The sequence below is a fragment of the Lactuca serriola genome, chromosome 2, assembly GCF_051521515.1.
Source record: "Lactuca serriola cultivar US96UC23 chromosome 2, Lser_US96UC23_V15, whole genome shotgun sequence".
Classification (NCBI taxonomy): Eukaryota; Viridiplantae; Streptophyta; class Magnoliopsida; order Asterales; family Asteraceae; genus Lactuca; species Lactuca serriola.
Window position 1 is genome coordinate 150,934,657 of NC_136409.1, and position 11,190 is coordinate 150,945,846.

The window sequence follows — 11,190 nt, forward strand, 5'->3', positions numbered from 1 at the left end:
CTTAATTGATTTTAATATCATTTCTAAAACCACAAATCCACCACATACTAATAAGCTAAATATAGCTAACAAGACGGCGAGAAGCTGTTGAAGTCTTTTGGAATATTTGAAGTCGATTTCGGTCTTTTCTTTCTTTCTCTCTCTCTCTCTCTCTCTCTCTCTAAGATGTTTGAGTTTGGGGATGAACTAATTATTGACAGCTACAGGATTCCATGGCTGATTTGGATCCAACTACTAGCTATGTTTCTTCTCGTTATCCTCCTTTATATTTTCACCACCACCCCTTCCGATCTACCCCTCCATTTCTCCACCGCCACCACCTCCGCCTCCGCTTCGCAGTCATCCCCCGCCCTATCTCGCTCTTTCATCACTCCCGTCGCTGCAAACACTTATCAGAATTACAAGGTATGCTATGAGTTCTTAGCTTGATATATCTTATTTCACCACTCCTTATGTAATAAACATTGATGTTGTTGAAGTTGAGATACTGTTACCGTAGTTGATTTTTCCAGAATACAATTAACGCCTTTCAATTTCATTTCCCAAACCGAATGTCTGTTTTGCCTTATGACGTTTACATTTGAATGCTTTTCGAAGTTTAAATCGCCAAAGATTCTTACACAAATTTGGCACCAATGAATTGGGGATTGAAGCGATTGTTACAAGTTTAATGAATCTGTCCAAAATTTTCAAAAAACTAGAGGTTTGTTGAGATTAAGGAGTACTGGACCTTAAGAAAGTACATCCCCCAAAGAAAATAAGGTTATAATACTCATCTTTCGTGTAAACAAAGAGATTCCTACTTAAGAAATAATTAGTAGCCTTTTATACTTTAAATAGGAAAAAGAAAAAAGAAGGAACCAAGAAGTTGTTATTAAGCTACAACCCTTTTTCTTTAAGCATGTTAATTCATGTTGGCTTACATTCATATTGAGCATATGTTGTATTTCCCCAAATTCATATATGACTATATCAGTGTCTAAAGATGTTTTCAGGGATAGGGAGCATGATATCCATTTCGTTTGTAGGTTTAATATTCTGTTTTGTCTTCTTTTGCCTTCAACATTATCAATAATAATGATGCCAAGAGAGCTTGCCAAATTTCTGATGAGACAAGCCAGCTCATATATATAACATTGCTGTAGCCTGAATGCTTTATATTGTGTGTGCAAATATCCAACATGTCAATACTTTATTTTGTTGTTTTGTTGTCAGCAAAGTATAATTTTAAGACTAGCATTCATATATCTTTATGATGCATCCAATAACATAAAAATATCTTTTGATTGGAGAATCCGTTTTAAAAGAGTCGATGTATAAAAAAAATCTACTAAATGACCATTTTACCCCTATCTTCTTCACCTTCACCCTCTAGAAACCCTAAATTCAAAACAGATTCAACCAAACCCTAAAAATCAATCCTAAATTCAAACTTAACAGAATCAAAAGAAAAAGAAAAAGAAAATTCAACCCTTTTCAGAGACCATATCCGTAAAAGTTGAATTGTTTTTGAGTTTAGGGGCAAAATGGTCATTTGTACAAATTTAACTCCCGAGCCTCAAAGCATGAATTTACCCAAATATTTATTCTAGAACTTTTTGATGCTTTGTAGTACAGGTCATTTGTATCGAATCCCATGTTTCTTTTCTTTTTTGTTTATACTGCTAATTGGTAATTAGGATCATTTGTTTTAATTAGTTGAGAATGATGATATTTGTAGGTTACAGAAAATGAAATAATAAGGGAGACAGGAACAAGCACAGGTGAAGTAGCACAAAGGGCAAAGAAACCGAATGTTGGTGAGGGCCCCACTGAAGTAGATGAGGAAAACAGCATGATATTGGAACATTCGTATCATCCTTGTCATCTTTTTGGGCTTGCAAAACAAGCTTTTCTCAAGTGTTTAGGGATAGATTCTGGACCTGATAATTCTACCAGAAAAAGACACAAAGAAAAAGACGAATGACATGTATACCCTTCCTCTTTCTCCCTTTCTTTCAAACTTCTTGTGAATGTATAGTAATCTTCTCTTCTTTCATCTGTTGTTCTATATAAACTCTTTTTAGATTAGTTGATTTTGATACTTGATTTGAAATGGTAGAATTAAGTTGGTTTAGAAGTAGTTTTGATGACATGACACTCTTATTTGGTTTGATCAAGGAACAAGAGTGAATATCCTCCATGTAAACTTAAAACTCTCAGTCAATTATTGATGAGTTAATGAAACGTGTAAAACAAGCCTTGTTGATTTTGTAGTCACTACCTAAATGTTACATGCATTTTGTGCATTTATGTTGTCAATGCTTTGACACATGGATTGTTAACAAAGGTAAAACTCAAAATCAAAAATGAAAACAGGAAAAGATGACGACTGGAAGTGTAGATGGCATATAGTAAAACTGTAAAGAGTGCTTTGGATGTGAGAAAGGGATACAAAATAAATGCATCTTTTAAAGAAAGAAAAAACGAAAAAACTACATGTTACGTGAAGGGCAATTTTTGTTAGGATGACTTTATTTGCAAAAGCAAGTTAGAGATCAAGAAAAACGTGAAAAGATGAGTTTGGTTCCAAAAAGGATTTGTTAGATTATGTTAGTAAGCAAATCAACATATACAACCAATAAAATACAATTTTTTTAGCAACAACCTATTACAAACAAAATTATACTCCGTATTATGGTAAATTACAGAAATGGTCTATGTGGTTTGGCCAATAACACTTGGAACTCCCAATAAATAATACATAAGGTTGCTCATGATTTCATGTAAAGGATACCCGAATTCAACTAATAAGAGGTTGCAATTACACATTAAAAACAAGATGTTGCAAAATCAACAACAGACACCGTGAAGAAATACCATAGAACCCAAACAAGTTTGAAAACATAAAATTAAGCAAACATCTATTATGTTAGCATAATTATGGCCACCATTAAGCCTCCAAGGTATGTTGAGTGTGTTTTGTGAGATAGGCTATAGCATAAGGCAAACTAAGAACACCTACATAAACGTTTAATCTCTTAAGCTCCACATACAAGGATCCAATCTAAAGACTTTATCTAATTTCCTCTGAGTTTTAACTTTTAACCAACATCATCCCCATGGTGCTCATTCAAAATTGAAACCGAGAGATGCTGAAGCAACTCCTCTCACGCTGATCGGGTGCTACCCAAACAAGACTGTCAACATACTCCCAGTTTTAGTTATACCACTTACACTAGGCATAATTTCAAAGGTCTTACGTTTGTCTGCAATCGCATCATACAAAGCAAGATTTTAAATCCCAGTTAACAAGATAATAACCACAAAAAGATTTTACACATTTTAACTTAAACATATCAATTTTCAACAAACTCTAATGTAAACATAACAATTTTAATTTGAACACAACTCAAAAGAGGAACCCCTAACAACAGAATATATTGTATTGGTTTGTAGACAACTAAACATAGTAGGTTGAGTTTATTGCCCAATTGTCAATTAGCTCATGAAGAATTGTCAAGCTATAAAAAGGGATACCTACTTTAGCCATGAGTTCTTTTGGGTCAAGACTTAAAATTCTACTTCATAGAAACATCTAGTGTTGCAGAGGTTTTTGCTCGTGTAGGATCGTTTATGGTCATTGCTGATGATGTTCTTATTTCTGCCCTTTCAGGTTTGTCATCACTGGTTTATATTTTATTTAAATTTTGGTAGCTTTTTAGGGTTTATTCGGTGATCGATGCTTGTTACTTCCCAAGTTAAGAGGTTTTGAGTTCTGCTTTAGGGCTTTCCCCAACTCAAAGCTTGCTTTTTTTATGACAAATTCATCAACTGGCATTGGTTTAAGAGTTAAATTTCTGGGATTTCATCAATAACGATGGCCTTGAAGGACAATATTATGTTGTTTTTGGTAAAAATTCTGCAAATTTTCTTTTCTTTTGGCGCGTCTATTTGTTTTCTTTACTTGCTGGATTGATTGATTTTTGAAAATAACTATAATGACCATGAGTGTGAGAGTGTGAGAGAGACACACAGTTAGCGGTGGCGACAGCAAGAGTCCGTGCAATCACTGGCGCAGAGCCGCGGCAAGTGGTGAGATACCGTAAGAGAAATGGCGGGGAACAGATGTTCACTTTTTCGTCCTGTTCTTTGAGTTAAGTAAAGGAAAAAAAGAAAACTCTTTAAGGAAATTAATTGTGATTTTGAGTTTGTTTATTTTTTTTATTTGTTTTTTATTTTCTTTAAGAAAGAAAGGGAGCCCAATTCGGGAAAGATTCCTTATTTTTCTTTTATACAATATCCAATTTCCTTTTATTTTTCTTTCATTAAATTTTAGTTTTATCAATTTTTAGTAAACAAAACCAATACATGACACAATACATTTCGAGACAATGAACGATCCAATACCAACCCCAATACTAGTCTCAAAATAGACCGAAAGCCAAAATTTGTATAATTATTATTTTTGTATTAATTACACATTTTCTAATCATACATTATCCAATTTTTTTCTTTTATCAAAATTAGTTTATCAATTTTAGTAAATTTTAATATATAAGTTTGAAGTTTACCCAATCGCTTATGGAAAAACTCAAAACTACAACCGAACCGAAAAAGACAGACCGAAAAGACCCTCAGTAAAAGACAGATCCAATAACAAAAAACGGATCCAAGAACGGTCTGAAAAAGACCAGACTGCAAAAAAGACCAATCCGACCGGTCCAAGACAGCCAATGTGCATCTCTAAATGGTGTAGTCTAAGAATGGACCAATTAAATTAAACCAAAACGAAAGCCGTGATGCAGTAAATATGACAAGACTTTGCAAGGCCTATTACATTGATTTTTTGGAAAGCAATGGTGTTCCATGAGACTTTTAATAAGAAACTTCAGTCAAGTTTTCCGATATTTGTTATTATAGAGCAGCATAAAGAGAGAAGATTGTTTAACCTTTCATTAATATTGCAAACTTACAAAAACTAATTCCCCTCCCCTCATCCTCACCCACCCTACAAAATTCATAACAGTCCTCCCCCCCTACAACCCACCACCCAACACTTTCGTATATTTCCACAAAATAACGCTTATACCCCTAATATATATTCTCTATCAATTTCAACTTTCTATAAATAACTACTCTTTGGTCTTTAACTTTAACTTTCTTCATATATTTTTTTCCCATACAAACTAAATATAATCCATGTAAGAAACAATGCCCACTTATATTTCACAACTTTTGGCATTATCATTCTCAACAACTTCAACAACCGTAGCATTGCAGAAGAAGCACCTTTCACAATTTATGAGATGCCGGTTTATGCACCCAAAACATGAAACATGCGTGCATGGCAAGAACTTAGCATCCGCTTCACAACTATAGCAAATGCAACACGTATTCTCATCACTCTCTGCTTCACCTCCTCCTTCATAGCTCACCCTCTTCACTGTTCTCAATATTAAATTGCTAGAAAAATCCTCCAGTTGCCTCAGTTTCGCTTTCGCCACATGTAAATCACCCTTAAAGCTCCCTGCCTGCCACGTCATCAAACAATGTCAAACTACAATAAATCAAAAAAAAAAACTTTACACACACAGAGACACAAATACTAACCCAATTGAACTCAAGGAGATATTGGAAACCGGAAATGAGAGTATCAGCACAATCCATGCTTGCGAAAATGCCCACAATATCATTCTGTTCTCTGCTGTTTACAAGACTAGCATCCAACAAATTTAAAATGATACCAACTAAAGGAGCCAGAATCATGCCTCGGTTGACTTTCTCCGGGGTTTGACCAGGTCTTTTAAGTGTTCTGTAGAAAGTAGAAACACAATTACATATTGGAAGAGTAAAGAAATGATGGAATATCAGACAATTTTAGGAGACTTACAAGTCGAAGAATTCAGGGTCAGCAACTGAGGTCAAATGGTTTAGAACAAAGACAATCAGTTCTACTAATCTGCGCAAGTTCGTATCTGCCCCTGACAGAAAAGCTTGAGGGATTTCACATGTGCAAAACTCTAGTACCCTTGCAAGGTTGCTCGACAGATCAAATATAACACTGCATTTCCTTTGTTGAAACTCTATCATCTGCAAAAGGGCATTTTGGTCATTTTGACAATTATACATGGCTGTTTTTGTCAGTCCATATAATTTGTACCTGACACTTTTCTTGCATTTCTCGAATGGAAACTGAGAACTCTGTCATTGACCAGCTGAGGGTATTGAAAAGGCGATTGAGGAATGCTGAAAATAACTCTTCGTCTTTGACACAAGCATCACGTAATAGTTTCTGTCAAAATATATAAAATTAATTTGCTTATTGGAATTATTAAAAAATAGATACAAAATATAAATAATTTACCTGAAAGATGCTAGAAGTCACTGAAGACTCTCCATGCTTTGAAAATCCAAATCCACAACCTTTACATAACCGGATAAGTATATTGGTTACAGGAATCCATGATCGATTATCAAATGCTGATAATAATGCTGTTGGGAGACTATGAGTGGCTGCTTTATTGCTCTCAAAAGCAGCCAAAAACTCCTTGTATTGAACCAATACAGAAATCGACTGCAAAAGTAAGTCTCTTAATTCTGCACTTGATATCCTCGGGTCACTGAAATGTGTAGCCACAAAAGTAACCTAAACAATACAAAATACCAAAAACATTATTTTATTTTAACTTTTCATATTCTAAATAAGGAAAAAAAAAACATACAAATGATGCAAGTCCTTGTTTTATAAACATTCCAGCAGGGACAAACGGGGGATCACTCTTTCGCAATACATGGAAACAGTCAACCTGAAAGCAACATCAAAGACTAATTAGGATTTAGGAATACAGGATAGAGGATTTAACTATTTATTAAGAGTTTATATTAGTTTACCAGAGTTTCCAAATAAAATTCTGGAACATAGCTGAAAACAATATCCATTTTGCTAAGAACAAGAAGCAATTGGACAATCCATATACATGCTGCATACATCCCTCTTTGTTTCCATCTAGCAAAAAGAGAAATCCGATACCTACAGTTTGTAAAAACAGTTAGATTCAGTAAAAAAATTGGCAAGATTTACAATCAATCTAACTTACCAAGCACAATGGCGAACACAATCTATAACTTCTTCACGATAAACACTTCTGGCCTCCTTCAGCCTTCTTAATTGTTCACCACTACCTCGATCTCTAATCTGTCTATCAGTTTCTTCTAACTGCGATATTGAATGTGACTGATGCGTCATGTAAGCAGATGCGTGTTTAAAATTTGGTGCGAGACCTAAGTGATACAACAGAAGCATGGCGTCCAGAAGTTCTTCTTCTACTAATGTTGAAGAAGATGAAGTGCTTTCTAACGCTACAACTCTCATTTGCTGAACTGGACGATTGTAAAACTCAGAATCTGACTGGTCGCTTGTGCTAGGTTTATCCGCCATGTCATCATTCAAGTTTCCCGCGCTACATTCTGCAGCCACCTGTGCAGATCTCTCTGGAATCGAGCTGCAATGGCTCTGAGAAGCTTTCGTTGTGTATCTGAACGGAGTTTTTGAAATTCGTGAGAAGTTCACATCCAAACTTAAGCAACAACATGGCTTCCGGTTTCCTATATGTGTTACTCTGCTTTCTTCACTTTCTTCATCGTCGATGCATCCTTCCTCCCACCTAACCACTTCTGATTCTGGATCCACGTTTACAGGATGAGCATTTGAAAGATGACTGTAGGATCCACCAAGCCTCGGGATCTCAACTCTATGAGGATCGTTTTTGAGAATCAGAGGAAGGGGGAAACTCTGTTGACCACCTCTATGAAGAAACCCTAGATTTGACGCTTTACTAGTCCCAGATCCCATCATCCAACCACATCCTCTTGTCGCAAATCCTTCTGATAAAAAATGAAGTATAACTGTAAACAGAGAAACAAGAACCGAATTGCTTGAGACTCCGGGAGGTGGTATATTCCGATCTGCTCCTCTGTTTCTCAAAATAATATTCTGTAAAAATGTTCTGAAAACCGATCCAGGTAACTGTGGAGGTGTTACGGGAGGAATGAACTGCATGACTAAGCTACAAAGGTCCCTATGTTTCTCCTCGATCTGCAAAAGGTAAAAGCAAAAAAGTCAAACAGTTTCCTTTCTTTACTTTTTCTGAAACTATGTCATGTCAAATCAAACTTTTTCTGTAACTATGTCATGTCAAATCACCAGACCTAAACGAAATATAGCTGTAGACAGAGAGAATCAAACCTTATCAATTGCTTCTGTTAACGTTCTAGTGGTCAACATCATGCTGCTTTCGTAAGAAATGTCTTCACACGAACCAGGCCACCATACAGAAGGTATCATGCATTGAAGATCCTGTTTGTTGGGACTTCTCTGAGATAGAAATCCTTCAAATAAAAACTCAAAATCCGACATCTTCCACCAAACCACCATCAATTCTTCACGTCTTAACATATGGCATGCCAATGCGAGGTACGGATACGAACCTGAATATGGACTCTCTCTTAACACAATAGATGCAGTCTTACAGTAATACGATAGTGCAGAAATGAGATGTTGAAACAACAATGTTGACCCAGGGAACTTGAGCAAGGTATCAAGCACTCTATCCAAGCTTTCATAGTCATGAGGTGCTTGATCATGGAAAACTTCAATCAGAAAAGATAACAGAGGGCCCCAACTTATGTATTCTACACTTTCTGGATTCGAATCAAGAGCATTGAAAAACTCCATGCATATTCCATGAGAAACAGGTTCATAAAGCTTCTCAACAGGCAGAAATCTCTTTAACTTATGACTGGTTCTCTCACCCCTCCACATATTCAACAACTTTGAAAAGCAATGAAGCAAACGAATCGCTAACTGGTTTGTTGAAGGTGGAGCTTGAATCGGTTGGAATCCTTCAACAGAATGCCTAAAAGGGCGGGCACCGAAGTTTAAATCACACCTTTCACCTTGAGATAGAGAAATTGCAGGATAATACCCTAAACCAGGAACCCTTTTTCTTATTCCAGTAAACGCAACACCAAGTGAAACACCATTTCTGTAATATGAAATATCATCATTTTCTAAATCTATGCAGCATCCAATAACATCACCAACTACCCATGACTGACCATAAGGTTCTGCGTTCAAGTTCCATTTAATTACCCTTTTGCCATCGAAAGCATATGAATCTTCTGCATCTCCTACACCTGTGTGTTCTGTGAAAGGACAGGAAACAGTTGCCCATCCAAGTTGCTGTAATCCAGAAGTTTCTAGAGTTACTTCATACATCCATTTCCCTTTCCATACACATGAACTTGCTCTTGCACTTGTGAATACTCCATGGCTTTCGATCAACAATGGTGGTTTTATAACTTGGAATTCACCACATACACTTGATTCTTCAATTTTGACAACATAAGGTCCAGAACAACTGTCAACAATGGCATACACTCCTTCTGTAGAAGTATCAAGTAACATTCCATAATGCTTCAAGTAATCGTTCTTTATGATGGAAGAAATTATATCAGCATCAACATGAGAAGTTACAAGATTGATTCTTTTGGATGGAAGTTCAAATATGTGTTCAAGAGTTCGTTCAAGTGACTGTTCACCAAAATCATCACAGTATGAAATAAGCCGGTTTTTTTGACAGGTATCTTTCCTGTTTTCACCATCCAATATTACAGCTAACCCAGAAGCAAGACGATTTTTGCGTTTGCTTTCATCAGCCATTGATGAAACAAGAAAAAAAATGCCACTCCCTTGCAAAGTGTGACTCCTTAATTATCACCCATCAAATAAGAACTGAAATTCCAAAACCTAAGGTAACAATTTCACCCTGAAATTTTATAGAACTTGTATCAGTTTATTAATTAGGGATTTGAGAAACTGGAATTAAGATTGAGATTGAGATTGAGTGTATTGCTTAAATTCAAATCACGGACCACTAAAAATGGAGTTTGCTAACATACCTTTCACTAGATTGGTGGTTTTCCTTTTAGATATTAAGCACCTAACAACGCTAGAACTTTCGATCAACTGATATTCAACATCTTTGCACGGATTTCCATCGAAACTGAAACAAAAAACAAACCAACAATCACTTACCCCTTTCGAATTGGGGAAAAATATGAGAAACGCACAACAACTTCAAACTTATCTATCATCCTACAATAAACCCACAATCAAACCACTTACGAATCATAAAGCCGTAGATACCATCATCGTCATGTACCAAAGAGAACGCAGCAAATTCAAAAGTAATAAACTACAGACTCCATTTTTTTCAGTCGAAGAGGAGAAAAATTAGGGTTTGGATTAGTAGGATTTGACCTGTGCCAGAATTTGGGACGAAAGGAAAGGAAGAGGAAGTCAGGAAGGGAGAAAGGGAGAAAGGAAAACAAAAGAAGCTGCTTCTGGTGCGTGACGCAGGCTGACTGAAATGAAATGTAAATGCAACCCTATTTGATTATTTACCGACACGTGGCGGTTTCATTGACCGATCGGGCGGCGGCTTCATCCACAGTTCCGCTTGGTTACTAGCCACCAGTAGGCTCCTTGGCCTAAAATAATTTGGTTTTCAATAATATATTAGATTTAGCATATTATCTTTTGTTTTTTTTTTTGATTAATTTTACAATATTCGGCTATACTACCATGTGTAATAAATGGGTAAGTTTTTAAAGATTGAAAATTATACAATTAAATTGGGACAAAATGGACAGATCAATAAGAAGATATAAAATTGACGTTTTTATTATTAAAGTAGGTTGAGTTTGATTCCTTATATCAAATTACTCTATATTTTTTTTCCTGTAAGGGGAACTTTCCGGGCCAACTTTCGCGCACCGATTAATCATCCGTTACAAATATGAGGTTTTATCTCATGCTCTGGAGTTAGTGCAGACGAATATCCTTGGCCACAAGGGCTCAATAGTATCATAATTTGAACATAAAACAATAAATTATCAACCATATCTTCATCATCCTTACCAAACCACCACAACCCAAATGGTTAAATACTTAAATTGCTTTATTAAATGCAATCTTTAAGTAACTAAACGTATTTTTAAGACTTTTTTAGTATTTCAACTTTTTATAACTATTTTTAGCGTACAAGTGTATATTGTACTAATAACATACAATCACAAAAACTTGTATATTTATAGATAACTAATAAAATACAATATATATATATATATATATATATATATATATAT

At 35.5% G+C, this 11,190-nt stretch overlaps 2 protein-coding genes across 2 annotated transcripts; one reads left to right on the forward strand and one right to left on the reverse strand.

The window, feature by feature from the left end:
• Nucleotides 1-69: 69 nt before the first annotated feature.
• On the forward strand, nucleotides 70-2,259 carry LOC145087013 (uncharacterized). Its single transcript, XM_079024907.1, has 2 exons — nucleotides 70-405; nucleotides 1,721-2,259. Exons 1-2 carry the CDS (start codon nucleotides 166-168, stop codon nucleotides 1,964-1,966), a joined length of 486 nt encoding a protein of 161 aa, XP_078881033.1. The 5' UTR covers nucleotides 70-165; the 3' UTR covers nucleotides 1,967-2,259.
• Nucleotides 2,260-4,909: 2,650 nt separating this feature from the next.
• LOC145087014 (E3 ubiquitin-protein ligase RKP) lies at nucleotides 4,910-10,407 on the reverse strand. The gene is made up of 11 exons (XM_079024908.1): nucleotides 10,169-10,407; nucleotides 9,943-10,046; nucleotides 8,228-9,809; nucleotides 7,080-8,077; nucleotides 6,874-7,012; nucleotides 6,705-6,788; nucleotides 6,347-6,628; nucleotides 6,143-6,274; nucleotides 5,873-6,072; nucleotides 5,593-5,794; nucleotides 4,910-5,513 (listed from the first exon to the last, which is right to left on the reverse strand). The coding sequence occupies exons 3-11, from the start codon at nucleotides 9,701-9,703 to the stop codon at nucleotides 5,202-5,204; spliced, it is 3,825 nt and encodes a 1,274-aa protein (XP_078881034.1). The 5' UTR covers nucleotides 9,704-9,809; nucleotides 9,943-10,046; nucleotides 10,169-10,407; the 3' UTR covers nucleotides 4,910-5,201.
• Nucleotides 10,408-11,190: the final 783 nt, after the last annotated feature.

Coding starts and splice junctions, on each gene's coding strand:
- LOC145087013 (XM_079024907.1), top strand. CDS start 166: ATGTTTGAGTTTGGGGATGAACTAATTATTGACAGCTACAGGATTCCA. Junction 406..1,720: donor ACACTTATCAGAATTACAAG/GTATGCTATGAG, acceptor TGATATTTGTAG/GTTACAGAAAATGAAATAAT.
- LOC145087014 (XM_079024908.1), bottom strand. CDS start 9,703: ATGGCTGATGAAAGCAAACGCAAAAATCGTCTTGCTTCTGGGTTAGCT. Junction 6,275..6,346: donor TGACTTCTAGCATCTTTCAG/GTAAATTATTTA, acceptor ATATTTTGACAG/AAACTATTACGTGATGCTTG. Junction 6,073..6,142: donor AAATGCAAGAAAAGTGTCAG/GTACAAATTATA, acceptor GCCCTTTTGCAG/ATGATAGAGTTTCAACAAAG.